Source organism: Giraffa tippelskirchi, chromosome 8 (genome assembly GCF_054371585.1).
Source record: "Giraffa tippelskirchi isolate mGirTip1 chromosome 8, T2T-mGirTip1v1.2.pri, whole genome shotgun sequence".
In the NCBI taxonomy this organism is placed as follows: Eukaryota; Metazoa; Chordata; class Mammalia; order Artiodactyla; family Giraffidae; genus Giraffa; species Giraffa tippelskirchi.
Window position 1 is genome coordinate 124,528,922 of NC_137282.1, and position 26,911 is coordinate 124,555,832.

General features: G+C 48.3%; 1 protein-coding gene across 1 annotated transcript; it reads right to left on the reverse strand.

Annotated features, from left to right (window-relative positions):
- Nucleotides 1-80: 80 nt before the first annotated feature.
- Nucleotides 81-26,200, reverse strand: UQCC2 (ubiquinol-cytochrome c reductase complex assembly factor 2). Its single transcript, XM_081520003.1, has 4 exons — nt 26,043-26,200; nt 4,311-4,385; nt 3,402-3,471; nt 81-259 (listed from the first exon to the last, which is right to left on the reverse strand). The coding sequence occupies exons 1-4, from the start codon at nt 26,178-26,180 to the stop codon at nt 132-134; spliced, it is 411 nt and encodes a 136-aa protein (XP_081376129.1). The 5' UTR covers nt 26,181-26,200; the 3' UTR covers nt 81-131.
- Between the last annotated feature and the right edge of the window lie 711 nt (nt 26,201-26,911).

Consider the following 26,911-nt stretch of genomic DNA (forward strand, 5'->3'; position numbering starts at 1 on the left):
CCCTTCTCAGGCCGCAGCTTTCTTTAGAGAAACAAAGGCTTCCTTTTTGTGAAGGGCAGACGAGAGTCCTGAACCAGGAGGACGGGGAAACCAGGGCGTTTTATTGATGGCAACATAACACGGCTCCACGCTTAGGTGCGCGGGCGCGATAAGGCCCGCACCCAGGCTTTGTGCTTTTCCTCGGGGTTCCCGGGGGCAAACTTCTTCTGCAGCTTCTTCCACATGCCTTTATTTATCTCCTTAAACTCATCCAACGTATCTGCAAAAGGAGAAGACAACAAAAAAATGGTGAAGTGTAAAACAATCACACAAGCTGGCCCCAAGGGCTTTCGCCGTACAGGCATGCCTCTCTTCAGAGAAAAGGACGCGCAGCTCCAACTCCTGAGAAGCGAGCCAAGCCGGGTAACAGACAAATAACGTGAGTGTGGATGAGCCCTGGTGTGCCCGAGACCGCGTCCTGATAGCGGCCTCTGCTCACGTCACCATGCGGCATCCAAGCAGTGCCCGCTCCACTCCACGTGAGCCAGGACACAGTGCTGCTGTGTCAGCTTCGCAACCCACGCGCCCTGAGGCTCATCACAAAACTCAACCTGAGCCACAGAGGCCTGTCTCCGTCGTACAGATGTGGGGGCTTGAGAAAGAGTGGGGTAAGGGAACCTGAGCAGTCTGCATGGCAGGAAGCGGCAAAACTGGGGTTTGACCCAGGCACTTAGGTCCACCCACACTACGAGGATGAGCGGACACCCTCAACTCCAGGAGGCAGCTGGGCCCGGGCCCCCGTCCCCACCCACCATTTCCACACTGGGTCCCCTCAAGCAATCAGGTTCCTCATCTCTGAGCCTCAGGTTCCTTATCTAAGAAGTGGAGACATAAACACCTGCCTCAAAAGTTGTGAGCTGTATTTTGTAATAATGTTATTTATTTCTGGCTGTGCTGGGTCTTTGTGCTGTGCGGCCTTTTCTCTAGTGGCAGTGTGCAGGCTTCCCATTGGGGCGGCTTCTCTTGTAGTGGAGCGCCAGCTCTAGGGCTCATGGGCTCTGGAGCACAGGCTCACAGTTGTGGCTCATGGGCTTAGTTGCTCTAAGGCACGGGGGATTTTCCAAGATCAGGGAGAACCCGTGTCTCCTGCATTGCTTCTGCACTGACAGGATTCTTTACCATTGAGCCACCAGTGAAAGTGAAAAGTCACTCAGTCGTGTCCGACTCTTTGTGACCACATGGACAGTCCCTGGAATTCTCCAGGCCAGAATACTGGAGTGGGTAGCCATTCCCTTCTCCAGGGGATCTTCCCAACCCAGGGATCAAACCCAGGTCTCCGGCATTGCAGGCGGATTCTTTACCAGCTGAGCCACCAGGGAAACCCCAAAAGTTGGGACCTTTAAAGGAAATAATGGAGGTGATGTACTTGGCACCTGGCCCACATTCAAGAAAAGGTAGCCATCTTCACAGATGTGAAGGCAGCAGGAGCCAGTCGGGCCTTCATTTAAAAACATACATCCACCCCTCCTCCCCACCCCAAAGCAACCAGGGCAGGGTTTCTCAGTCTCAGCACCAGCGAGGTTTAGGGCCAGGAAGCTCTTTGTTGCGGGGCAGACCCGGCACTGTGGCAGCATCTCAGCCATGACCCACCGGACAACAGCAGCAAACTGCCCCTTCCCGCCTGCCCCTTCCCATGACAACTAACATGGTCTCCAGACGCTGCCAGAGTTTACCGGCGGGGCAAAATCTCATCCTGGTTGAGAACCACTGGTCTAAAGTCTCTCCAGGGCTAAAGTTCTATGATACCTAATTTTACTTCTATTTTAAATTTAGATTTTCACATTAATTTTCATAGCCTGGATTTCCATCTCTTAATGAAACTTATGAAGAAAAAGAATAGCTGTTCTGAACAAAAACGTAACTTACATTATTACAATTATTGTCAGTGGACTCTTGACTAAATTAGGACCTGCACTCTACCCCAGCCATGAGCCCAGCATCCTACCCCGACTTTTCCAGAAGTCCAGGTTGCCTTGTGGGGCACAAAACGAGATGCCGTGGGCTCCCTGTCCCGACAAGCCCCGAGGCTCCTTCAGAGACTCCCGGGACCCCACACCAGGGTGGACACACTTAGGACCAAGACTGCAGCCACAGTTCAGACTCGCCAGGCCCTCAAACCCTCACTACGAACAGTACAAGGTGTTCTCCTACCCTGTCAAAGCAAACATTCGGTAAACTCATTCCGCAGAGTCACAACAAAAAGATGAGGCTTGCTGTGAAAGCTAATTATTAGCCAATTTCCTAAGGCTGAGCTCCCCGCCGTCCCAGAACAAGCTGCGGCACAGGCCAGTGGTGGGAGGTCTTGCGTCTCCCCCTCTTGGTGTCCCTGTTCTCCCCCAACCCAGCGTCCTGAGGGTTAGCAAAGGGCAGAGGCTGAGCCTCTAGAACTCCTTTCCATTCTGATTCCAAGTTCAAAGTTTGCTTAAACTCTTTGGGGTCCTCACAATGACACTGTGCATTGAAGCTTGTAATTACATGGGCCTGGGGACATGGGGGTATATTCATTTGGATATATATAAAATTGCCAATAAAGTGATTCTGCCTGGCCAAAGTATCTTTACCCCAGTTTTTCACACAATGGCAGATGACACCACCAGGTTTTAATCTGTTCAGAAGGCTAAGAGTTTTCTGGAAACCTTAGTGGCTGAAGGATACCAGAGAAATAGGAAACAGAAATTTCTAGAGTACCAGAAGGCAAATGTTTCAGGGCCATGCCCTCCCAGAAAAGGTTAGCCTATTTTTATATGTGGTGTCCTTGGCAATAAAAATAGTAATTTTCCAGAACCTGCCTGTTTCAACCCAGGCTCCCCCTGCCACCACCCGCCACCACCCGCCACGTGCCCCTCCAGTGACAATAGAGATGGGGAAGAAGGAGGGGCTGGGCGAGGCAGGGTATTTCCTTTCTTGTTAATCAGAGTCTGTCAAGGACTCCAAAACAAACCTAGTTAAACCCATATCTAACCCGAAGCCCATGTCTCTGTACACGTCCACTGAATGGCTTTTTGTTTTAATTAAAACCCTCATTGTTTATAAAGCCCTCTTAGGACCATAAAAATAAAATTATTTTCCTTCCATCCTGATTTCAACTACTTCCATTTGGCAAATACATATTCCCCTGTTCCCTGCTGCCCAGTCTTGAATTTAAAGGCTCTGAAGATAAATTCGCTTTTTTTAAATAATGCCTTTGACCTTCTCCATATTCTATGACCAAAAAACATGAGGCCTGTAGCTTCAGAATTTCCTGTAGGCTAGTCCACAAGACTTTCCATCAAGCAAAGCTGTCTTATTAGATGATTCCCCTTGGGCACTCAAAAACCCATTTGCAAACCAACCAGAAGCAGCAGGAGCTGCGCTTTCCATACCTGTGGACAGGATCAGCTTGTACTCTTCCAGGGACAGGCCGCTGAAGCTTGTGTCTCTGGGGCGAGGGTACTGGTCACAGAGGCAGAGAGGGAGGGATGGGAGAGATTAGTTCCACAGCACACCCATGGCCCAGACCATTGTGGAGAGAAGCGAGCTCTCAAGGGCAGTTCACAGGCCCTGGGTGTCCAGAGGCCAGAGGGAGGGGAGCAGCGCCACCTGCAGGCCACACCAGCTCCGTCTGGAGCGGGCAGCTCTGGGGCGGGCACGCGGCTCCAGGGCGGGCACCCGCCTGAGCCTCTGGAGCCCCAGGCTGGGGTCGGGAGGGGCCGGGCCAGGCACCTGAGCGTTTCTAACCAGCCCCCAGGCAGTGCCATGCTGCTGCTCATGGACCATACTCTGGGTCATGAGGATTTAGGAGAAATCCCCTTTTCAGGCGGACTAGGCCTTCGGCTGTGCGTATTTGTGGAGTTACTGAGCACATTTTTCAAGCCTGGGGAAGAAACACACTTAGTGGAATTTGACAGCAGACTTGTCAGAGCTGAGGAGAGGCCCAGCGTTTTCTGACAGGACTTCCCAGTCACCTCAACTTTGTCACCAGTGTGGAGAAGACCAACCAGCTCTGTCAGGAGGGTGGGAAAATCTGTGTGAGAGCCAAAAGCTGTCAGACACACCCAGAAGCACGCCCTGCCATACAAAACGTGGCTTTTCTTCAAAATTACAAACAGCTTTCATGTAGGTGACCTAAAAGCCTCTACCAAGTGCCTTAGTTGGCTTGGCTGAAATTACTGGTTACATTCGAAAGTAGCAAAACCACAATTCTATACAAAACATAGAATCAGATTTCACTCACTTGTATTGGCTGTCTCCAGTCAGAGGGCTGGGAACAGAAAAGACGGTGGCCCACTCACCTTGTGTTTGTAGTAGTTTGAATGGAGCCGTGCCAAGCTCTCGTACATCTGATCACAGGCCTCAGGCTCTGCAACCTGAAAAACAAAGAACCCCCCAGAAAGTGAGCAAACGAGCCCTGCCCCCACACCGGCCTGCACCCTGCACCTTGAGGAAGGACCCCATCTAAGTCACGCTTTCACAGGAAGCAGGCCTGCAGCTCTGCGCTGGCTTCTCTGACCACAGGTCCTGCTAGAAATCTCCTTTTTGGAATAACGATTCCACCTCAGCAACCCCCCAACCTGCAGAAAAACTCAATCGGCAAATCAACACTTGTGGGGCACCTGTGATGTGTGAATCAGCAAGCCACCAAGGTGGGAGGTACTGCAGTAAAAATACAATGTTGGCAGGAGCGCTGAGGGCAGTGCGGGCCGCGGGCAGTGCAGGCCGCAAGAAGCCAGAGGCGGCGAGTTCCCGTGTGCCCAAGTGGTCAGCAGGTGGTGGCAGTGGGACTAAACAGGGTTCTGAAGAATGCACGGGAGTTGGGGAGAGTGCAGCGGGCCTTCCCGGTGGAGGGGGCGGTGTGCACGGGGCAGAGGAGGCAGGGGCTGCCTATGCCCCGGACCAGGCCACTTGGCAGAGGGCCTGAGCGTGCAGGGGAAAGAAAAAGAGCTTTGTGAGTTAAACCTTCAAAACACAGATCCTCTTATGAAAGGCAAAAAAAAAAAAAGCATCTGAACTTTCATCTGTGGTGAGGAGGAAGCTGTTGAATTTTATAAGGAAAAAAACATGAAGAAAGCAGTGTTTTAGGATGAGACAGGTGAACTGAGGAGAACCGAGAGGGAGAGTCAGTTAGGCGCTGTGAGGAAGGACAGGGCCCGGCTCGCAGAGGGATGCCTTGCAGACAGAGAGGAGGAAGATGGCCCCACTGGGAATTCCAGGGAGGAAGGGCTACACACGGAGGAGAAACGGGTTTTCCCCTTTCATGCCTCTTCCTAGTTTTCCCTTCCTTCTGCCCTTGCCATTATTTAGCTACAGTTCCTTGTATTATTCTGCCAAGAAATCTGAAAGCTCCCCAGAAAGAAACTTTCTCTTCAATGTTTTCTCCCAGAATTCAAATGATGGATTTTTCCAACTTAAATTCTTTCTCGAAGAAGAAAGAGCATAAATAAATCAGTAGTTAAGTGTTTTAAAAAAGGCAGCTCTGCTTCTGTCTCTGTGTGCACGTCAGATAATGTCCCCACTTTACAGTGGACAAAAAAGACAATCTGTCACCGAGTTCTCCTCGCTCCATTCCCCCGTTCAGGCCCCTTATCAGCAGACCGCCCAGGTGGCCACCTCACCAGAGAAGAGGTGAGGGGCTGAGGAGGCAGCCAGTGTTTGCTGAATAATAACAAAAGGCACTATTTGAATGGATCGGGGTTAAAGGGCTGAAAAGAAAGAATGGATGGAAAAACAGGAGGCTGGTGACTGAGTTCTGATTCCTTGAGGCGGTGCTTTCAGAGAATGTCCAGCTGGAAAAGAATCTGCAGCAGGCACTTTGCAGGAAGAGCATTTTGAACGTTCTGTCTTTGGCAGGGCATGCAAAACTCGGAGCTAACCAGACGGCAGATGGACTGAAGGCACGAGGTGCAAAAGGAAAAAGAGAGTGATACCAGCCAGACTTCTAGCGACTACTGTGTGGACTGTCACAAGGTCATCGGATGGATGTGTTCGCTTCCAAACCGAAGAGAAATCCGGTATGCCCAGCCCATGCTGGAGCAGGTGTGTGTGGCTGTGGGCAGCAGCGGGATCAAACCACCGTGTCTGGATCCCATCACTTACGAGCTCTGCGGTATCGGGCAAATCACCCTCTCTCTCCTGACACTTAATTTCCTGAGAATAATGACATTTTATGATGTCATTATATGACATTATGTCATTATGATGATATTATATGATGACATATAACCACAGACCCATGAGCAAATTCAGGACATTCAACGTTGACCCAACACTTCTATCTATCCCAGCGTCTATATTCCAACTCTGTCAACTGTCTCAGTAAAAATCCTGTAGGAAAAAAGTACTTTAGGCCCAGGCTTGCCTCCAGCACTACCTGCCACATTTCTTTCTGTTGCAGCCAGGACACCTCGGCCTTTGTTTTTCCTGTACTGACATTTTTGAAGCATACTGGCCAAATTAACCTTTCTTTTAAAAGAAAAGATAACGATATTCCCTGTTTCTGAGGGTGATGTGAGAATAAGTGAGGTAAGGCCTGGACTGCTCTGAATTCAGGGCCTAGGACGCTAATGAAGGTGGTTACTATCAGTAGTAAACAGTTACAGTAAAAACTGGCCTTCACTGCACTACCTACCGGGCGAAAGAGAGAAGACTTCAGGCTGACCCCGGGAAAGCGGAGTGAGGGTGTGTGGAGGGCCCCTGATGCCACTAGCGGAGCCAGGAAGACCCCCCTAGGGTCCTGGCGAGGGCAGGCAGTAGTCCCCAAGGGACGGGGCTCCTCCAGGCACGGGGCCGGCTTGTGCCCACGCTTAGGGGCCAGCAGTGAGGACACAGCAGTGGATCAGTGTTGCTGCTGTGACTGCGGGGTGTGGCTGGAGGTGGACGTGACTACCGAAGCTTTGCTCCGGCCCTACTCGAACCTCCAGTCCTGACCCTGATGGCTCTCAGTGGGCCCCAAGTGCGCCGCGGTCACCCCAGCGGAGATCACACACCGCCCCCATCTCTGCCAAGAGAGCGGCCGCCTGCAGAACCTGTCCTCCACCTGCAGGCCCCGCGTCCTGACCTTCCCCTCCTACACCATTGACCACTGTCCCACCCCAGCTCTCACAGCGCTGCCTCTGGTCAGCACCCCGCCCCGGCTCCCCCACCGGGCACAGACCGCCAGCACGCTGCGTCCTCACCAGTCCAAGCCCCCACCAGACCCTCGCCCTTGGGGGTCTCGCCAACAGGAGTCCCCTCCTGCCCCTCCTGAGTGTGACGGTGACGGCAGGCTGCAGGCCTGCTCAGCCACCTCCTCTGTACCCTGGGCGGGGGGCAGGGTGTCCCCTTGCTGCCCAGCGCTTCCCACCTCTGACAGGGCAGGAGGGCAGAGGGGAGGGACAGAGAGAGGAAGGGGTCACCCTGCAGTACACCATTCAAACAACAAGGTGACCCTCTGGGTTCCCTCGACCTTTCAAAAGTCTTTCAGTATTAAAGGGACAGTCTCCCAGATACTTTCCGTAAAGTCTGGAGCTCACTGAATAATCTGAGAATCACCTCTAAATGACCAATCACCAAAAAATGAACTTGCCACTCAATTTCCCATCTGAGGTCAGAAGATGTCTATACAAGGCTGTAAAGGTAGCTCAGTGGAAGTGATAGGAGCTGAGGTGTGGCCATTTCTGGCCAGTTATTGCTGCCTAAGCAGAGATGGAGCCATGGCCAATTCTGGGTTCCTAGTCACACCCAACCCAAGCTCAGCAATTACAAAATAGTCTTATTTACTACTTAAAAGTACATCAATAGAAATAATTCTCTAATTCTGGAAGCCTTACCACATATCTATATCCTACACTTTATTCACAGATTCCAGCACAAACACTGAATTCTGAAATACAGTTTTCCCTGATGAAGTGTACTGTGCACTTTAAGAAACATTCTCATATACAAGCTTTAAATTACCTGATTTTGCATTCATACCTAATGAGATTACAGACATTTTAGGACTAATAGCAGCACTGGGTGTGAAAAAGGCAGCAAGAGATATCATGAAAAACCCAGCTCTGCTCCCTGAATGCGAGTAAAATAGATGTTCAACTGACAAAGTGTCCTTTATGGCTCTGTTTTCGCTCCTTTTGCATTTCCCCTGCTCAGTCGTCAGTAAATTTCTCTTTACCATATTAAACTTTTACACATACAAATCTACATCGTTGCCGCAGGCACTGATTTCAATTTTCAAAATTGAATTTTGGGTGGTGACAGCGATTGGTACAGCGGCCCCTATTCTAGTCACACAAAGGGATGCATAAGCACTTTGGGAAAGGGTGCTGCAGATTGCTTTGCTAATTAAGGTAGGGCTGGATTCAGTCCAGGGGGATCTATGAAAAAAGGTTTTCATGACTTGGTAATGAACTTCTGAAATGAGTTCATTCCGTTATGGGAGTCTATTCCCTTGAGTTCAGTTGAAAATCTTTCTTGAGCACCTACTATGTAGAGTGCTCTGCTAGGCGGCTGTCATAAAGACCCAGCCTCGGCTCCAGAGAAGTTGACGATCAAGGTGAGACAAGATACACACACATTAAAAATAAAAAGTGACCAGGACAGAGTGTAACTGAGTGCCAGAGTTACAGGAGATCAGAGGCAGAAGCTAGTGACGAGGCCTGGTTCCCACGGCCGGTGCGGCAGGGAAGGTTTGGGTTTCACCGCAGTGACTGATACAGTCAGAGACCCTCACTTTGAAGAGTACAGACTTCAGAGCTGGACTCGGTGGAATGGGGATCAGAAGGACTGGGAGGAAGAGGCACGAAAAACCATGGGGACAAGGATGGTCCAGGGTCTTAAGGGGCACCAAGGAGTGCTTCAAGGCCTGGGAAGCCACCAGATTCTCAACAAGCCCTGTGTCTGTGCTTTCATCCACAGGGCACTAGGTTCTCAAAGGTTAAGAACCACTGAGGGGGCTTCCCTGGTGGCTCTTCCACCTGCCAATGCAAGAGACACAGGTTCGAACTCTGATCTGGGAAGATCCCATATACCAGAGAGAGACTGAGCCTGTTCACCACACTATTGAGCCTGTGCTCCACAGCCTGAGAATTGCAACTCCTGAGCCCACGCACCACAAGCCCTAAGCCCACGTGCCACGACCCCTGAACACCACGCGCCACGACGCCTGAAGACCACGCACCACGACCCCTGAGCCCACGCGCCACAACCCCTGAAGACCACGCGCCACGACCCCTGAGCCCACGCGCCACGACTCCTGAAGACCACGCGCCACGACGCCTGAGCCCATGCACGACTCCTGAAGACCACGCGCCACGATGCCTGAAGACTACGCACCATGACCCCTGAGCCCACGCGCCACGACCCGAGCCCACGCACCACGACTCCTGAGCCCACGCACCACGACGCCTGAAGACCACGCGCCACGACTCCTGAAGACCACGCGCCACGACTCCTGAGCCCATGCGCCACGACTCCTGAAGACCATGCGCCACGACCCCTGAGCCCACGCGCCACGACCCCTGAGCCCATGTGCCACGACTTCTGAAGACCACGCGCCACGACTTCTGAAGACCACATGCCACGACTCCTGAGCCCATGCGCCACGACTCCTGGAGACCACGCGCCACGACTCCTGGAGACCACGTGCCATGACTCCTGAAGACCACATGCCCTAGAGCCCATGCTCGGCACAAAGAGAAGACGCCACAATGAGGAGCCTGTGCCCTGCGCATAGAGAGCAGCCTGGGTTTGCTGCAACTACAGAAAACCGTGTGTGGCAACAAAGACTCAGCACAGGCAAAAAAAAAAAAAAAAAACACTGGGGGCAGAGATCAAGATGGCAGAATAGAAGGATGTTGAGCTCATCTCCTCCCACAAACACATCAAAAATATCTCCCTGTGGAACAGTTTCACAGAATACCCACTGAACGCTGGCAGAAGATCTCGTATAACCAAAGCTGTAAGAACGACCACCACATAACTGGATAGGATGAAAGAAAAAAAAATAAAAGGAATCAGGACAGGAGGAAGCTTTCATTTCAAAGGGAAAAGGTTCCCTTACTCCGGGAAGCCCCTTCACTGACTGGAAGGTCCACCAGGAAGACAGGGGCCTCAGAGGAGAGTGCAGCGGCCGGCCTGTGGAAGGCAGGACAGAGGAAGGCGAGCAAGACAGCGCAGGCTACCTTGAAGCACTTCCCAGCCACCCAAGACACACGCCTGCTGGTGTGGAGAATGGCTGGGGCTGGAACTGGGCCTTCAGAGGACTCACCCGGGCTGTGCAGAGACAGCCTGAAGGGCCTGCAGTTGGTCTGAGCTGCAACTGCTGGGGGCGTGGGGGTGGGGGGTGGGGTGCATGTCAGGATAGAGCCTAGGTCTTCCACAGAAGCCACCCCTTCAACGTGGGGGGGGGGTGGCAGTGCCTCCACAGCAACCTTGTTCTCAGGGTGGCAGAGTGGGCATGGCTTTGCCCCATGAGCTCCGGGAGGGTGCAAGTGCCAGTGGACCGCCCACACGCGGAGGCGGGGCTGAACTCTGAGCTGCTTCCTGGCAGGCGAGTGACCAGCAGATTCATGCCGGCAGCAGCATCTAGGGGACATCTGAGCTGACTACTGGCACTCCCCTCGCTGAGGCAGGTCTGGTGCCAGCAATAACAAACGTTGTGGGCATGCATACACGGAAGCGGGGCTGAAATCTGAGCTGATTACTGATATTCCCACAGCAGACGGGGGGCCAAGGGCAGTGCCGACACCAGTGTCCTTTGAGGGCATGCACAACAGGTGACAGCAGGCGTCACAGAACACATGTCCAGGGAGACAACTCCCGGGGAGGAATACACAGCAGCTCCTTTTCCAGTGGGAGCACGCCAGTCCCACCGACCTCACACCACAGCTTACAACTGGATCTGGGGCTTCTACTCCAACTGGGGATTAGACCCTGCCCCTAACAGGGCTGTGACAGCCACAGAGCAAAGGAGGCCCTGCCCAGCATCCAGGGCAGGCTGTGGTCACAACATCAGTCACACTGCCGTCAGGGGGAGATGGGCCAGCACACTGTGAGGAATGAAATGCAGATAACTGTAACAAGGAACTAGGAACTAACCTCAGATAAAATGGCAACCCACTCCAGTATTCTTGCCTGGAGAACTACTTGGACAGGGCAGCCTGGCAGGCTACAGTCTGGTCCCCAGGGTCACAAAGAATCAGACACGACTGAGGGGCTAACATACACAGTTAGATATGCAGATGACACCGCTCTAATGGCAGACAGTGAAGAGGAACTAAAAAGCCTCGTGATGAGGGGGAAAGAAGAGAGTGAAAAAGCTAGCTTAAAACTCAACATTCAAAAAACTAAGATTATGGCATCCAGTCTTCATGGCAAATAGGTGGGGAAAAGGTAGAAATGTTAGGGGAAGCACACTGACTCAAGCCGCCCACTCTGGCCAGGCACCACAGCTTTATGACACGAGGTCCTGGTAAGGAACACGGAACTAACAAACCACCACCAACAGGGAGAGTTCGGGAAAGGTCAAAAAGGGACACCACGTGTCCAACCACCTTCCAGAATCGTCCTCTCTGGCATCCATCTCGGCTGAACAGGCATGCACCACCAGGAAGGACTCTGAGTCAGACTGACTGGCTGAAGACAACCCGGAAACTAACCCCGTCACCATGACACCCGAGACTGCGAGCCAGTGCACAGTCCTCCTGGGCCCCCTTTCCCCACCGCTCTGCCCGGGCACCCCTTCCCGATCAAGTCTCTCGTTCGGTCAGCTCAGGTGTCTCCTCGGACAACTCATTTCCGAGTGTTAGACAAGAGCCCACTTCAGGCCCTGGAAGGGGTCCCCCTTCCTGTAAGAGAGACAGTGGCAGATTTTATTTTCTTGGGCTCCAAAATCACCGTGGACGGGGACTGCCGCCACAAAATTAAAAGACACTTGCTCCTTGGAAGAAAAGCTATGACAAACCTTGACAGCGTATTAAAAAGCAGAGACATCACTTTGCCAACAAAGGTTGGTATAGTCAAAGCTATGCTTTTTCCAGTGGTCATGTACGGATTTGAGAGCTGGACTATAAAGAAAGTTGAGCGCTGAAGAATTGATCCTTTCGAATTGTGGTGCTGGAGAAGACTCTTGAGAGTCCCATGGACAGTAAGGAAATCAACCCTGAATTATTTATTGGAAGGACTGATGCTGAAGCTGAAGTTGCAATACCCTGGCCACCTGATGCGAAGAGCTGACTCACTGGAAAAGAACCTGATGCTGGGAAAGATTGAGGCCAAGAGGAGAAGGGGACCACAGAGGATGAGATGGTTAGATGGTATCACTGACTCAGTGGACATGAGTTTGAGCAAACTCAGGGAGACGGTGAAGGACAGGGAAGCCTGGCGTGCTACAGCTCAAGGGGTCACAAAGAGTTGGACAGGACTGAGTGACTGAACAACAGACATAAAGAAGAGGCGATCAAAATCAGAGAACTCAACTGCCGAGACAAAAACTAAGCTAAAGGCAATAAATAGCAAACTAAGTAATGCAGAAGAATGAATAAGTGATCTGGAAGACTGTCAACTACAAATTGGCATTTGCCAAGAGCATTTGCTAGCAACTGAACAACAACACAGGCATCTGGCATCTGCCTCTGTGGAGAACCCCGGGCTGCTACAGCTGCTGACCTTCAACATGCCCTGAGGGGAATTCAGGGTGGAGAGTGAGGCACTCTGTGCTCCAGGGCAACTGGTGGAACAGGTCTTTAGATAGTAAGGTGTTTGCAGGAACTGATTTCAGGATCCCAACCCTTGCATCTCTTCATATCTAGAAAAGCACTAAATCCCTTCCTGGTGACATCAGTTCCTTATAACTAGCAGAAAACCTTTTGTAAAGAAAGCACTTAATTGCATTGAACTCCCCCTTCACCAAGATCTTCTATATTGACCTTCCCCACTGCCTCTTTGCAGCAGTCTCTCAGAGCTATCTGAGGTGCTGTCTCCCGGACTGCTGTCCTCATTTTGCCCCAAATAAAACGTAACTTGCAACTCTCACGTTGTACATCTTTTTAGTCAACAAGACAAAATAATGGAAATATTCAGTTACAACGGCAGACAGAAAGACAAATTAAAAAAAAAAAATGAAAGCAACATATAAGACCTATGGGATACAAAGAGTGCCAATCTATGTATAATCAGGATTTCAGAAAAACAAGAAAGGGGATCAAAAATATACTTAGAGAAATTATGGCTGAAAACTTGCCAAACCTGAAGAAGGAAACAGATATCGAAGTACAGGAAGAACAGAGGTTCCAAACAAGATGAACCCGAACAGACCTACACCAAGACGTATGATGATTAAAATGGCAAAAGTTAAAGATAAAAAGAGGACTCTTTAGGGCAGCAAGAGAAAAACAAGAGAGTAAGTTACAAGGGGACCCCCATGAGTGTATCAGCTGATTCCTCTCTAGAAACTCGGCGGCCAGAAGGGAACAGCAAGATATAGTCAAAGTCCTGAAAGGCAGAAACCTGCAACCTAGGGCACTCTACCCAGCAAGATGATTATTTACAATAAAAGGAGAGATACTAGATCTCTCAGACAAGCAAAAACTAAAAGAATACACCGATACTTAGACCTATCCTGAGAAGAGTATTGAAAGGTCTTCTCTGAATAGAAGAGAAGCAAGAACCTACAGGAAAGGGAAAATCACAACAGAAAAAGCACAGTGATTGTAGATCACTTAAATAAACCAAAACATACATTAAAAAAACAGAAAAATAATTTGTGAAAGCAATTATAACCACAATGAACAACAAAAGGATAAACATGAAAATGTAAAACAGCACATTAAAATTACATCATTCTTACTTGGGAGAGTGGAATAAGAAAATATGCATCTTTTGTTTTTAATGTGCTTGAGCTTATACGACTACTGGTATAAAGCAAGCAGATACCATCAAACCACAAAAGGAAAAACAAAAAGAAAGGAACAAAGAAGAAATATAAAATCAACTGGAAAACTAGGTTTAGAATGGCAATAAACACATACCTATTGATAATTACCTTAAATGTCAATGGACTAAACGCTCTGATGAAAAGACATAGAATGGGAGACTGGATAATAAAACAAGAGCCTACCACATGCTGAAGACCCACTTTAGGGTGAAGGATAACCACAGACTGAAAGTGAGAGGATGGAAAAAACTATTTCACGCAAACAGAAATGACAAGAAAGTGGGGATCACAGTATCCTATCAGACAAAATAGACTTTAAAACAAAGGCTATAAAGAAAGATACAGAGGGACACTATATAATGATAAAAGGATCGATACAAGAAGATATACTTAGTAATATATATGAACCCAATATAGGAGCACCTAAACAAATAAAACAAATTCTAATAGACATAAAGGGAAAAACTGATGGGAATACAATACTAACAAGAGATTTTAACACCCCTCTGACATCAACCAGTAATGCTGAAGAAGCTGAAGTTGAACGGTTCTATGAAGACCTACAAGACCTTCTAGAACTAACACCCCAAAACGATGTCCTTTTCATTATAGGGCACTGGAATGCAAAAGTAGGACTTGGAGTAACAGGCAAATTTGGCCTTGGAGTACAGAATGAAGCAGGGCAAAGGCTAACAGAGTTTTGCCAAGAGAACGCATTGGTCATAGCAAATCCTCACAAGAGAAGACTCTACACATGGACATCACCAGATGGTCAATACTGAAATCAGATTGATTATATTCTTTGTAGTCAAAGATGGAGAAGCTCTATACAGTCAGCAAAAACAAGGCCAGGAGCTGACTGCGGCTCAGATCATGAACTTCTTATTGCAAAATTCAGACTTAAATTGAAGAAAGTAGGGAAAACCACTAGACTATTCAGGTATGACCTAAATCAAATCCCTTATGATTATACAGTGGAAATGACAAATAGATTCAAGGGATTAGATCTGATAGGGTGCCTGAAGAACTATGGACAGATGTTTGTGACATTGTACAGGAGGCAGTGATCAAGACCATTCCCAAGAAAAAGAAATGCAAAAAGGCAAAATGGTTGTCTGAGGAGGCCTTACAAATAGCTGAGAAAAGAAGAGAAGTGAAAAGCAAAGGAGAAAAGGAAAGATATTCCCATTTGAATGCAGAGTTCCAAAGAATAGCAAGGAGAGATAAGAAAGCCTTCCTCAGCAATCAAAGCAAAGCAATACAGGAAAACAATAGAATGAGAAAGACTCGAGATCTCTTTAAGAAAATTAGAGATACCAAGGGAACATTTCATGCAAAGATGGGCATAATAAAGGACAGAAATGGTATGGACCTAATAGAAGCAGAAGATACTAAGAAGAGGTGGCAAGAATACACAGAAGAAGTGCACAAAAAAGATCTTCACAACCCAGATAACCACGATGGTGTGATCACTCACCCAGAGCCAGACATCCTGGAATGTGAAGTCAAGTGGGCCTTAGGAAGCATCACTACGAACAAAGCTAGTGGAGATGATGGAATTCCAGTTGAGCTTTTTCAAATCCTAAAAGATGATGCTGTTAAAGTGCTGCATACAATATGCCAGCAAATTTGGAAAACTCAGCAGTGGCCACAGGACTGGAAAAGGTCAGTTTTCATTCCAATCCCAAAGAAAGGCAGTGGCAAAGAAGGTTCAAACTACTGCACAATTGCACTCATCTCACACGCTAGCAAAGTAATGCTTAAAATTCTCCAAGTCAGGCTTCAACAGTACGTGAACTGTGAACTTCCAGATGTTCAAGCTGGTTTGAGAAAAGGCAGAGGAGCCAGAGATCAAATCACCAACATCTGTTGGATCATCAAAAGAGCAAGAGAGTTCCAGAAAAATATCTACTTCTGCCTTAATGACTATGTCAAAGCCTTTGACTGTGTGGATCACAACAAACTGTGGAAAATTCTTCAAGAGATGGGAATACCAGACCACCTTACCTGCCTCCTGTCTCATACAGAGAAATCTGTATGCAGGTTAAGAAGCAACAGTTAGAACTGGACATGGAACGACAGAACTGGTTCCAAATTGGGAAAGGAGTACATCAAGGCTGTACATTGTCACCCTGCTTATTTAACTTATATGCAGAGTATATTATTCGAAATGCCGGGCTGGATGAAGCACAAGCTGGAATCAAGATTGCTGGGAGAAGTATCAATAACATCAGATGTGCAGATGACACCACCCTTGTGCCAGGAAGTGAGGAAGAACTGAAAAGCCCCTTGATGAAAGTGAGAGGAGAGTGAAAAAGTTGGTTTAAAACTCAACATTTAGAAAATGAAGATCATGGCATCTGGTCCCATCACTTCATGGCAAATAGATGAGGAAATAATGGAAATAGTGAGAGACTTTATGTTTTTGGGCTCCAAAATCACTGCCGATGGTGTGTACGTGTGTGCTCAGTCACTTCAGTTGTGTCCAACTCTCTGTGACCCCATGGACCATGGCCCACCAGGCTCCTCTGTCCATGGGATGCTCCAGGCAAGAATACTGGAGTGGGTTGCTATTTCCTTCTCCAGTGATAAAGTATGAAGTGAGTGAAGTGAAGTTGTTCAGTCGTGTCCAACTCTTTGTGACCCCAGGGACTGTAGCCTACCAGGCTCCTCCGTCCATTGGATTTTCCAGGCAAGAGTACTGGAGTGGGTTGCCATTGCCTTCTCCAGCAGATGGTAGCTGAAGCCATAAAATTAAAAGACACTTGCTCCTTGGAAGAAAAGCTATGATCAACCTAGACAGCATATTAAAAAGCAAAGACATTCCTTTGCCAACAAAGGTCCATCTAGTCAAAGCTATGGTTTTTCCAGTGGTCATGTATGGATGTGAGAGTTGGACTATAAAGAAAGCTGAGCGCCGAAGAACTGATGCTTTCGAACTGTGGTGTTGGAGAAGACTCTTGAGAGCCCCTTGGAGATCCAACCAGCCAATCCTAAAGGAAATCAACCCTGAATACTCATTGGAAGGACTAATGCTGAAGCTGAAGCTCCAATACTTTGGCCACCTGATGCAAAGAACTGACTCATTGGAAAAGACCCTGATGCTGGGAAGGATTGAGGGCAGGAGGAGAAGGGGACGACAGAGGATGAGATGGTTAGATGGTTAGATGGCATCACCAATTTGATGGACATGAGTTTGAGCAAGCTCTTCGAGTTGGTGATGGACAGGGAAGCCTGGCATCCACAGGGTCGCAAAGAGTTGGACACGATTGAGCAACTGAACTAACTGACTGACATAAATGGACAGATCTCCCAAACAGAAAATCAATAAGGCAACAGAGATACTAAATGACATAAGAGAACAGTCAGACTTAACTGATATTTTCAGAACAGTACATCCAAAAAATCAGAATACACATTCAAGTGCACATGGAACATTTTTTAGGATCGATGACTTACTAGGACATAAAAGAATCTCAACAAACTTAAGAGGACAGAAATTATTCCAAGCATTTTTTCTGACAATAGTAGCATGAAACAAGAAATCAACCATAGAAAGAGAAACGGGGGGAAAAATAAAGATTACATGGAGACTAAACAACAGGAGACCGAACAACCAATGGGCCAATGACGAAGTCAAAGAGGAAATTAAAAAATACCTTAAGAAAAATGACAATGAAAATGCAACCAGACAAAATCTATGGGATGTGGCAAAAGCAATTTTTGGTGGAAAGTTCACAGTGATGAAGGCATTTCTCAAAAAACCAAGAAAAATATCAATTAATCTAACATACCACTTAAAAGAATTAGAAAAAGAAGAACACACAAACCTAAAGTCAGAAGAAAAGAAATTGAAAACCTCTGGCTACGCTCACCAAGAAGAAAAGAGAGGGGACCCAAACAAAGTAAGAAATGAAAGAGGAGAAATAACAACTGACATCATAGATATAAGAAGCCATAAGAGGATACCATGAACAATTATCTGCCAACAAATTGGACAATCTAGAAGAAATGGATGTTTCTAGAAACACACAGCCCACCAAAACTGAATCAAGAGACAGGTGATTTGTTTTGTTTTTTGGTTGCACTGTGTGGCTTGTGGGATCTTAGTTCCCTGACCAGGGATTGAACCTGGGTCATGACAGTGAAAGCTCCGAGTCCTAACCACCGGACCACCAGGGAATTCCCAAGAAGAAACAGAGAATTTGAACAGACTGATCACTAGAAGTGAAATAGAATCTGTAATATAAAAAGCTCCCTGCAAACAAAAGTCCAGGGCCAGATGGCTTCGCTAGGGAATACTACCAAACATACACAGAAGAACTTATACTGATCCTTCTCAAATTCTTCCAAGAGACTGAAGAGGGAACACTCCCAAAGTCATTCTATGAAGCCACCACCTCTCTGATACTAAAACCAAAGCCACTACCAAAAAAGAAAATTATAGGCCAACATCTTTGATAAATATAGATGTAAAAATTCTCAACAGAATACCAGCAGGACTTCCCTGGTGGTCTCGTGGTTGAGAATTTGCCTGCCAATGCAGGGGACACAGGTTCAATCCCTGGTCTGGGAAGATTCCGCATGCTACGGGACGACTAACCTTGGGCGCCACACCTACAGAAGCCCACATGCTTTAGAGTCCGTGTACCGCAACTATGGAAGCTCACACGCTCTAGAGCCTGCGCTTCTCAACAAGAAGAGCCAGTGCAATGAGAAGCCCACATACCACAACTAGAGAGCACTCCCTGCTCACCAAAACCAGAGAAAGCCCGTGCGCAGCAAGGAGGACCCCGCACAGCCCCTGCTCACCAAAACCAGAGAAAGCCCATGCACAGCAAGGAGGACCCCACGCAGCCAAAAACAAATAAATAATTAGTTAATTAAAAAAAAATACTAGCAAACCAAATCCAACAACACATAAATAGGATCATACACCATCATCAGGTTGGACTCATCCAAAGTTAGTAAGAATGGCTCAACATAGGCAAATCAGTGTGATACACCCCATAAACAAAAGACAAAAATCACATGATCCTTTCAATAGATACAGAAAAAGCATTTGATAAAATTCAATGTCCATTCATGATTAAAAACTCCTATCAAAGCAGGTATAGAGGGAACATATTTCAATATAATCAAAGTTTACTGATGACAAACCACAACGAATGTAATACTCAACAGTGAAAAGCTGAAAGCCTTCTCACTAAAATCTGGAACAAGACAAGGATGCCCACTCTCACCACTTCTATTCAACATAATACTAGAAGTCCTAGTCACAGCAATCAGACAAGAAAAATAAAAGGTCTCCAAATCAGAAGGGAAGCAGTAAAACTGTCACTGTATGAAGAAGATATGATCCCCCATACAGAAACCATAAAGGTTCAACACAGAAACTTCTAGAGCAGATAAATGAAATTAGCAAGGTAGGGCTTCCCAGGTAGCTCAGGGCTAGAGAACCCGTCTGCCAATGCAGGAGCCATGGGTTTAACCCTTAGGTTGGGAAGATCCCCTGGAGAAGGAAATGGCAACCCATTCCATTATTCTTGCTGGGAAATCCCATGGAAGAGTAGCCTGGCAGGCTAGTCCACCGGGTTGCAAAAGAGTCAGACACGACTTAGTGACTAAATGACAACAACAAAGCAGGGTACAAGATTTAACGCACAGACGTCAGCTGCATTTCTCTACACTAACAATGAAACATCAGAAAGTTAAAAAAAAAAACCCTTTTAAAATCTCATCAAAAAACCCAAAAAACATCCTAGGAATAAACCTGGCCAAGGAAGTGAAAGACTTACACGCTGAGAACTATAAAACATTGTCAGAGGAAACTGAAAATGATTCAAAGAAATGGAAATATATCCCATGCTCTTGCATTGGAAGAATTAAAATTGTTAAAATGGCCATATTCTCCAAAGCAATCTACAGATTTAATGTGACCCCCATCAAATTACCCATGATATTTTTCACAAAACTGGAACAAATAATCCTAAAATTTATCTTAAACCAAAAAATTGCCAAAGCAATCCTGGGGAAAAAGAACAAAGCTGGAGGCATAACCCTCCCTGCCTTCAGATAATACCACAAAGCTACAGTAATCAAAATAGTATGGTATTGGCATAAAATCTGACATATACATCAGTGGAACAAAGTGGAGAGCCCAGAAATAAACCCCCCTCCCCAACCCCCTGGGATCAATTACTCTTCTACAAAGGAGGCAACAATATACAATGAAGAAAAGACATTCTCTCTTTAGTAAGTGGTGTTGGGAAAGCTGCACAGCCTCATGTAAATCAATGATGTTAGAATACTTCCCCATACCACATGCAACAAGAAAACTCAAAATGGCTTAAAAAGTTAAACCTAAGACATGATACTATATAACTCCTAGAAGAGACACAGGCAAAAGAAAAAATAAACAAACAGGACCTAATCTAACTTACAAGCTTTTGCAAAGCAAAGGAAACTATAACAGAATGAAAAGACAACCTGTGGACTGGGAGAAAATACGAGCAAACAACGCAACCAGCAAGGACTTAATTTCTAAAGTATACAGAACAGCTCATACAACTCAACAATAAAAAAACATACAACCCAACTGAAAAATGGGCAAAAGACTAAATAGACATTTCTCCAAAGAAGTAATACAGATGGCCAACAGGCACATGAAAAGATGCTCAACATCATTAATTATTAGAGAAATGCAAATCAAAACTAAAATAAGGTATTACCTCACAAGAGTCAGAATGGCAATCATCAAAAAGCCTACAAATAACAAATGCCGGAGAGGGTGTGGAGCAAAGGGAGCCCTCCTTCACTGCTGGTGGGAAGGGAAACTGGGTTAGCCACTATGGAGAACAGCAGAGAGTTTCTAAAAACTAAAAATAAGACTTGCCATACGATTCAGCAATCCCACTCCTGGGCATATACCTGGAAAAGACTAGAACTCTTCATTAGAAAAGATACGGGCACCCCAACGTTCACAGCAGCATTATTCACAGCAGCCAAGACATGGAAGCACCCTAAACACCCATCAACAAAGGAGTGGATAAAGACGACGTAGGACACACGTACACTGGAATATTATAAAGAAAGAATGAAATAATGCCATTTGCAGCGTCATGGATGGGCTTAGAGATTACCACCCTAAGTGAAGTCAGTCACAGAAAGACAAATATCACTTATCTGTGGAATCTAAACAATGATACAAATGAACTTATTTACAAAACTAAAACAGACTCATCTACACAGAAAACAATCTTATGGTTACCAAAGGGGAAGCAGGGGAGGGACAGATTAGTTTGGGATTAACAGATACACAGTACTGTACCTAAAACAGATAAACAACAAGGACAGACTACACAGCACAGGGAACGATGTTCAGTATCTCGTAACAACTCATAAGGGAAGGGAATCTGAAACAGAACATTTATATGTATAACTGAATCACTTTGCTATATACCTGAAACAAACACAGCACTGTGCATCAACTATACTTGACAAAAAAGAACTGACTACACTAAGGCCAGTTCAGGAGGCAGTGGGGCGAGGCCTTCGCTGGGCTGGAGCAGGTGCTGGGGTCCGGTACGGGGGGGACACAGGCGATCAGAGAAGAGTGAAGCCTCACCAAGCTGCACTGGTCCAGGAGGCAACAGGCAGACCTCAGATCTCTAAGGGGGACCCACTGACAGTGGTGGACAATCTAGATCTCCAGGAGGTGCCTAGACATGAACATGCCTAGAAAACTGCCATGCCTTGGTCTAAACACTACCTTAACTCCCCTTCAGCTCCATCCAGAACTAGGGCAGAGAAAGAGACGGAGATACCTGCATTCCCTCTCAGCCTTGATTCTCTTCACAGGGGCTGCTTTGCAGTGGGCTCAATCTTACAACTAAAAAATGGCACCATCCGCCCTCAGCTCATTCCTCAGTAACTACAGAGGAGCCACACGGTGGGTGACGCTGGATGGCGGCACCTGCCAGCAGTCTCCACGGAGCCGCAGACCCAGGCCTTGACTGATGACTGAGACAACAGGAGAGAAAACCTTTCAGTTCCCCTCTGAGGAGGTGGATGCATCCCCTACATTACCGCCACCCCCAAAAAACTTCAACTCCTTTCAAACGGGGCTGCTATTATTTCAACTTGGATATTTAATAGAAGAACCCCCTGGTGGGTGAGCCCCTTCCTGGGTGGCTCCTCTGAGCTGAGCCCCATTCTAGTTAAGTGGGCGCTGCCAGGAAGCCGCCTGTGCACCTAATGAACTCATTAGAAGGGCTGGCGCCTTCCCTTGTACTTAAGTCAACAATTACTGTTGTTTTGCCACCTTCCCCCGTGTTGTGCTTCTTTTATTAATCTCTTGGTGCTGCAGGGAACATGCACTCTCTTAAGGAAACTGGATTGAAAGGAGGCAAAATCCATAAACACTCACCTTAAAAAACTGCACAATAGAACAGAGGATGAAAGAGGTGTTAAGTGTGTTCTCTCTTCCCACCAATCCCTCCCTCTTGGTGGGCTGAGGGTGGAGGGGACCACCAGATTCCCCAGGGGGCAGCTGCAGGGGGATAAATGGAGGCAGCCATTTTGGGGCTCTGGTTTCGGGTCTGAAGGGTGAATTTGCTTTCTAGGGTTCCGGCTTTCCCGTGCTCGCATTCCACCTGAGGACGGTCTTTCCCCGTCCGCGCTGGGGAGGGAGGGGTTGGGCGAAAGAAAAGCAGGTGGGTAAACAGAGAGATGTTCCATTCTTTGCCCAAACTGTCATTGGGCCAAAGAGGTTCTGAGCAGGAAACGAGGGGAAGGGAGGGCTTGAAGTTCAGGGAACAAGACTCCTTTCTAACAAGAAGAAACAACTTGGGAGGAATAGACTTGGGAGGAATAGGAGCTGAGGAAAGATCTGGCACAAAGGAGACCATGCTCCCTTGTCCCGCCGCTTAACTCCCAGGGAACTCCAAATGAGTTACTTTTCTGATTTCATTTCTTTGCAAAGTGAGAATGGCAGCGGTGACCTCACCTCAGTTGCACTGAGGATTAGACTAAATGAGCTCACGCACACAAGTGTGCCATGTGTGCGCTCAGCGTTACTGTCCAGATGCAGGGAGCCACGAGGCCGAGAGCGGGCCTGCCTGTCCCTCCCTCGACGGGAACAAACACGCGGTGGGAGAGCTGCCTCCCCCTCCAGTCCTGTCTTTCTGGCAATCGGAAAAACCAAGGGGGAGAGCCACACCGGTCAGCTGACTGGGTCGAATGCCTGCCCCTGGCTGACCTTTCTTTCTCAAGGTCTTTACAAATGATCCGGGGCTGTCAGTGGGAGTGACTCAACGCTGTTCTCAATTCCAGCAAGGGACTACTCTTTCTAAAAATTACCACAAAGATTTACTAAGCCTGAGAGCATTCTCAGGCGACATAAGGATGAGGGACCACGACAGTGGTCCTGAGTAATGTGCCTGCTGCCATCGTGATGCACTGGTTCACTCTGCCAGGGACGCATTCATCAGCTGCTCGGGAACCATCAACTGAGCCATGAGCCGCATCTGCAGCCGTGACTCAAATCTGTGTGGGCCTTCTACTCTTCAGAACCATCTCCCTAAGTGATGACAAGGGATGACAACTCCAAAAGAGAAAGCTCAATCCTCCTTTTCTGGCTCCCCTTACTCTAACAGTCAAGTAGGTGAATGCCATACTCTCACCTTCCCAGGGTCAAACCCTCTGCTGGCTGGTTTCACCACTCGAATTTCATCAGTTAAGTCACGTGCCTGCCCAACCGTAACCTCCCTGGTGATAAGGACCAGGTTCTGTCCCTCTTCTGCCATTCCTGCAGTTTCCCACAGAGTGAGCCCTCAAATTAATTCTCACCTCTCAGGACACAGAAATACTCCCTTCTCGCTCTTCACTACTTCTCTCCATCTAGATCTGCTACATCTACAGCTATATTCAAATGATTTTTGTCTCATGAGCCATAATTATAATTTATTTACCCATTCATTCACTTACTGAGTGTCTTCTATGTGCCAGGAGCTATGCTAGACGCTCTGGGGAGAAAGATAAAAATAGCACCGTCTCTATTCTCAGGAAGCTCACACTGAAAATACACAGGGAGCAGAGCCCTAGAAAGACTATGGGATTTGCAGAGTTGGTAATAGTTATGACTCCTGCCTTCAAGATCTTTATACTCTGGGCCAGCAACAAGTGTGAAGGCCCTCACTGTTGTGAGGCCCTCACCCCATTCCCAAAGCCCTGAACCAGACATCCCGTCAACGCCCACCACCCAGTCGGCACTCGGTTTCTATGATGCCACTGGGCATACTGTTCTTGTTCCGTCAGGCAGGCTGGCTTGGCTCTGGGCTGGGCTAAGTTGAAAAAAAGCAACGTTCCTGCTTTGACAGGTTGTGGCCAAATTTCAAAAAAGTCATTCCTTCAGGATGTGTGTGTACGTACATATCACATCTCATGTATCTGACCTCTTGCCTGAGTCCCAGGCTCAAATAGCCCACTGTCAACTTGACATTTGCACCTGGAAGTAAATCAACTTCGCAGCTCAAGTTAAACACGTCTAACACCAAATTCAGGATGCTCTTCCCATACCCCACCTGCTCCTTATCTTGCTTCTTCCTCAGCTCAATAAAGGGCACAACCCTGCACCCAGTAGCTCAGGCCAAAACAATGTAGCCTTGGTTCCTCTTCCCCTTTGCTGCTGCTGCTAAGTCGCTTCAGTCGTGTCCGACTCTGTGCGACCCCAGAGACAGCAGCCTGCCAGGCTCCCCTCTTCCCCTTTACCCTACATCTAATACATCAGAAAGTCCTGCTGATAGAACCTTCACATTGCAACCCCAATCTGGCCACTTCCATCTCCTGTGCTGTCATCTTATATCCAAGCCACCACCATTTCCTGCCTGGGCTACTAGAGGAGCCTCCTCTCCAGCTGTTCCTATTCCTGCCTCCCTATAATCCATTCACTCATACAACCAGAGTGGTCTTAAAAAAAAAAAGAGAGAGTACATTAGGTTACAACAGCCCGCTGACTAAGCCTCCAGAATAGCTTCTCTCTTGTATTTATGATAAAATCCAACTCTTAACCAGAGCCTGCCTAGAAGACCCTATGATGCCTGGCTTTTGTCTTCTTCTGACTCACACCTCTTAGCAAATGCCATTTCACTCACTAACCCTTCAGCCACTTGGGCTTTCTTTTTGCTTCTTGCCTCAGGACCTTTGCACCACCTGAAAGAACACCGGGCGTGTTCACTGTTGGCTCATCCTCTTCCCTTAGGCCTCATCTATGTCTCAGCTCCTCAGTAAGGCTTTATCTATCATACCTAACATTACCCTTTTACCATGGTACTCTATCTCAGACCCATCACAGTACTTATCTAGACTGTTCCTATGTCTACTTGCTTACTGTGTCCTGAACTAGGACGTAAACAAATTTCATGTGGGCGGGACCTCATCTAATTAACTGCTGTCTCCCCAGCACCTGGCACAGTTCCTGACGCATGACGGGTGCTCCATAAGCATGTGCTTTGTGAATGAAAAAATCCCGGAGCCGCAGCACTGACCTGGAGGAGAGCAAGAACACAGGTCCACTACTCACACACAGGGGCACAGCGTGAGGGCTCAAACCTGCAGCACGGGTTACGGGGGCCCAGGAGACACACCAAGACTTAGCGGGCGTCCTGCGGAGGTCCTTGGACATCAGCTCAGTCACTGAACAACACTCCGAGGTACTGGCATCGTGTCGGGGAGCAACAAGCCTATGACTGTCACCGCCTAAGACTGGTGCTGTGGGACTCAACCTGGCTGCACCCTGAGTCATAGAGAGCTTTTAGAAACAGAGGCCCTAGAGACTTTGATTCAGTAAGGCCGAACGGTCCCAGGCTACGGGATTTTTAAAAGCTTCTTTACGAGCCTGCAAAGTGCAGCCGGGTGCAGGCGCCGAGCACAGGCCAGCGTCCCCGCTCTCCGCGGGGCCTCGCGGCGTTAGCAGGGTCCCGCGCACGTGCGGCCGGGCAGCAAAGGCGCGCGCATGCGCAGGCCCGCCGCCGCCCGCTCGGGGCCCCGCCCCGCCTCGTCCTCCTCTCCCCTCGCCCCGACCGCCTCCCGCCACAGGCGGGCCCCACAGCCTAGTCACCTGGGTGTTTTCTCCCTCCCGAAAGGCCTGTGCTACCCGCTGCCGCAGATAAGCGCCCAAGTCCCGGCCCCGTTTGGTCTCGTCCACTGGCCATTCCTCACAGAGCTTAAGAAACCGCCGGTAGCGGCTGGCCGCCATGTTAGGCCCCGCTTGACTCCGCCCCTGAGGGAGGAGTCGGCGCGGACAGACGGCGCTTGCGCACTAGGCGTCGCCAGCTTCCCGAAGAGGCGGGCCGGGAGGGACGAGCGAGCATGCGCCGCTGGGCGGCGCGCTTGCCGCTCCGAGGGGAGGGCCGCCGCTCGCTTGCTTCTGCAGGTTAATTCAGTCTTCCTCCTCCAGGAACTAGCCTAGCTCCCAGGGGCAAGTCACGCGTGGAATATCCTAGGGACAATTCTGCTCCTCTTTTGCAGTGACTGCACAAGCTCCAGACTAAAACAATCTTCCTCTGAGACCTCTGCTAATTTGCATAACTGATTATTTTTGCATGTAAATACAGGTTGTTGTTCGAGGAAGATGTGTTTGGACTTAACCACGTGGCAGGCACAGGTGGCTCGAAGCCCGCACAGCACTCCCTCTCCTCGCCCTTCTCGCAGCCCCTGTACTTGTCGCTACCACGTGGTTCTCTGCCACGACTCCTTGAGTGTTCCTCAGCCCTCGTCCCTTTCCCCCAGCTCCTATTGGTAGCCTTCTGATGGCCCCCTCCCCAAGCCTGCCACTTTTCCCTGCTTGAGCAACATCAGCTGGGTTGATTCAATTCGAAAAACTTGTCTTACCAAACCGTCTCCTCTACATCTCCAGCTGCATGTCATGTCCTGATTTTTTTTTTTTCTTCAAAAGATACCCACCCTCTTTCAGATTTTCCTTAAGGA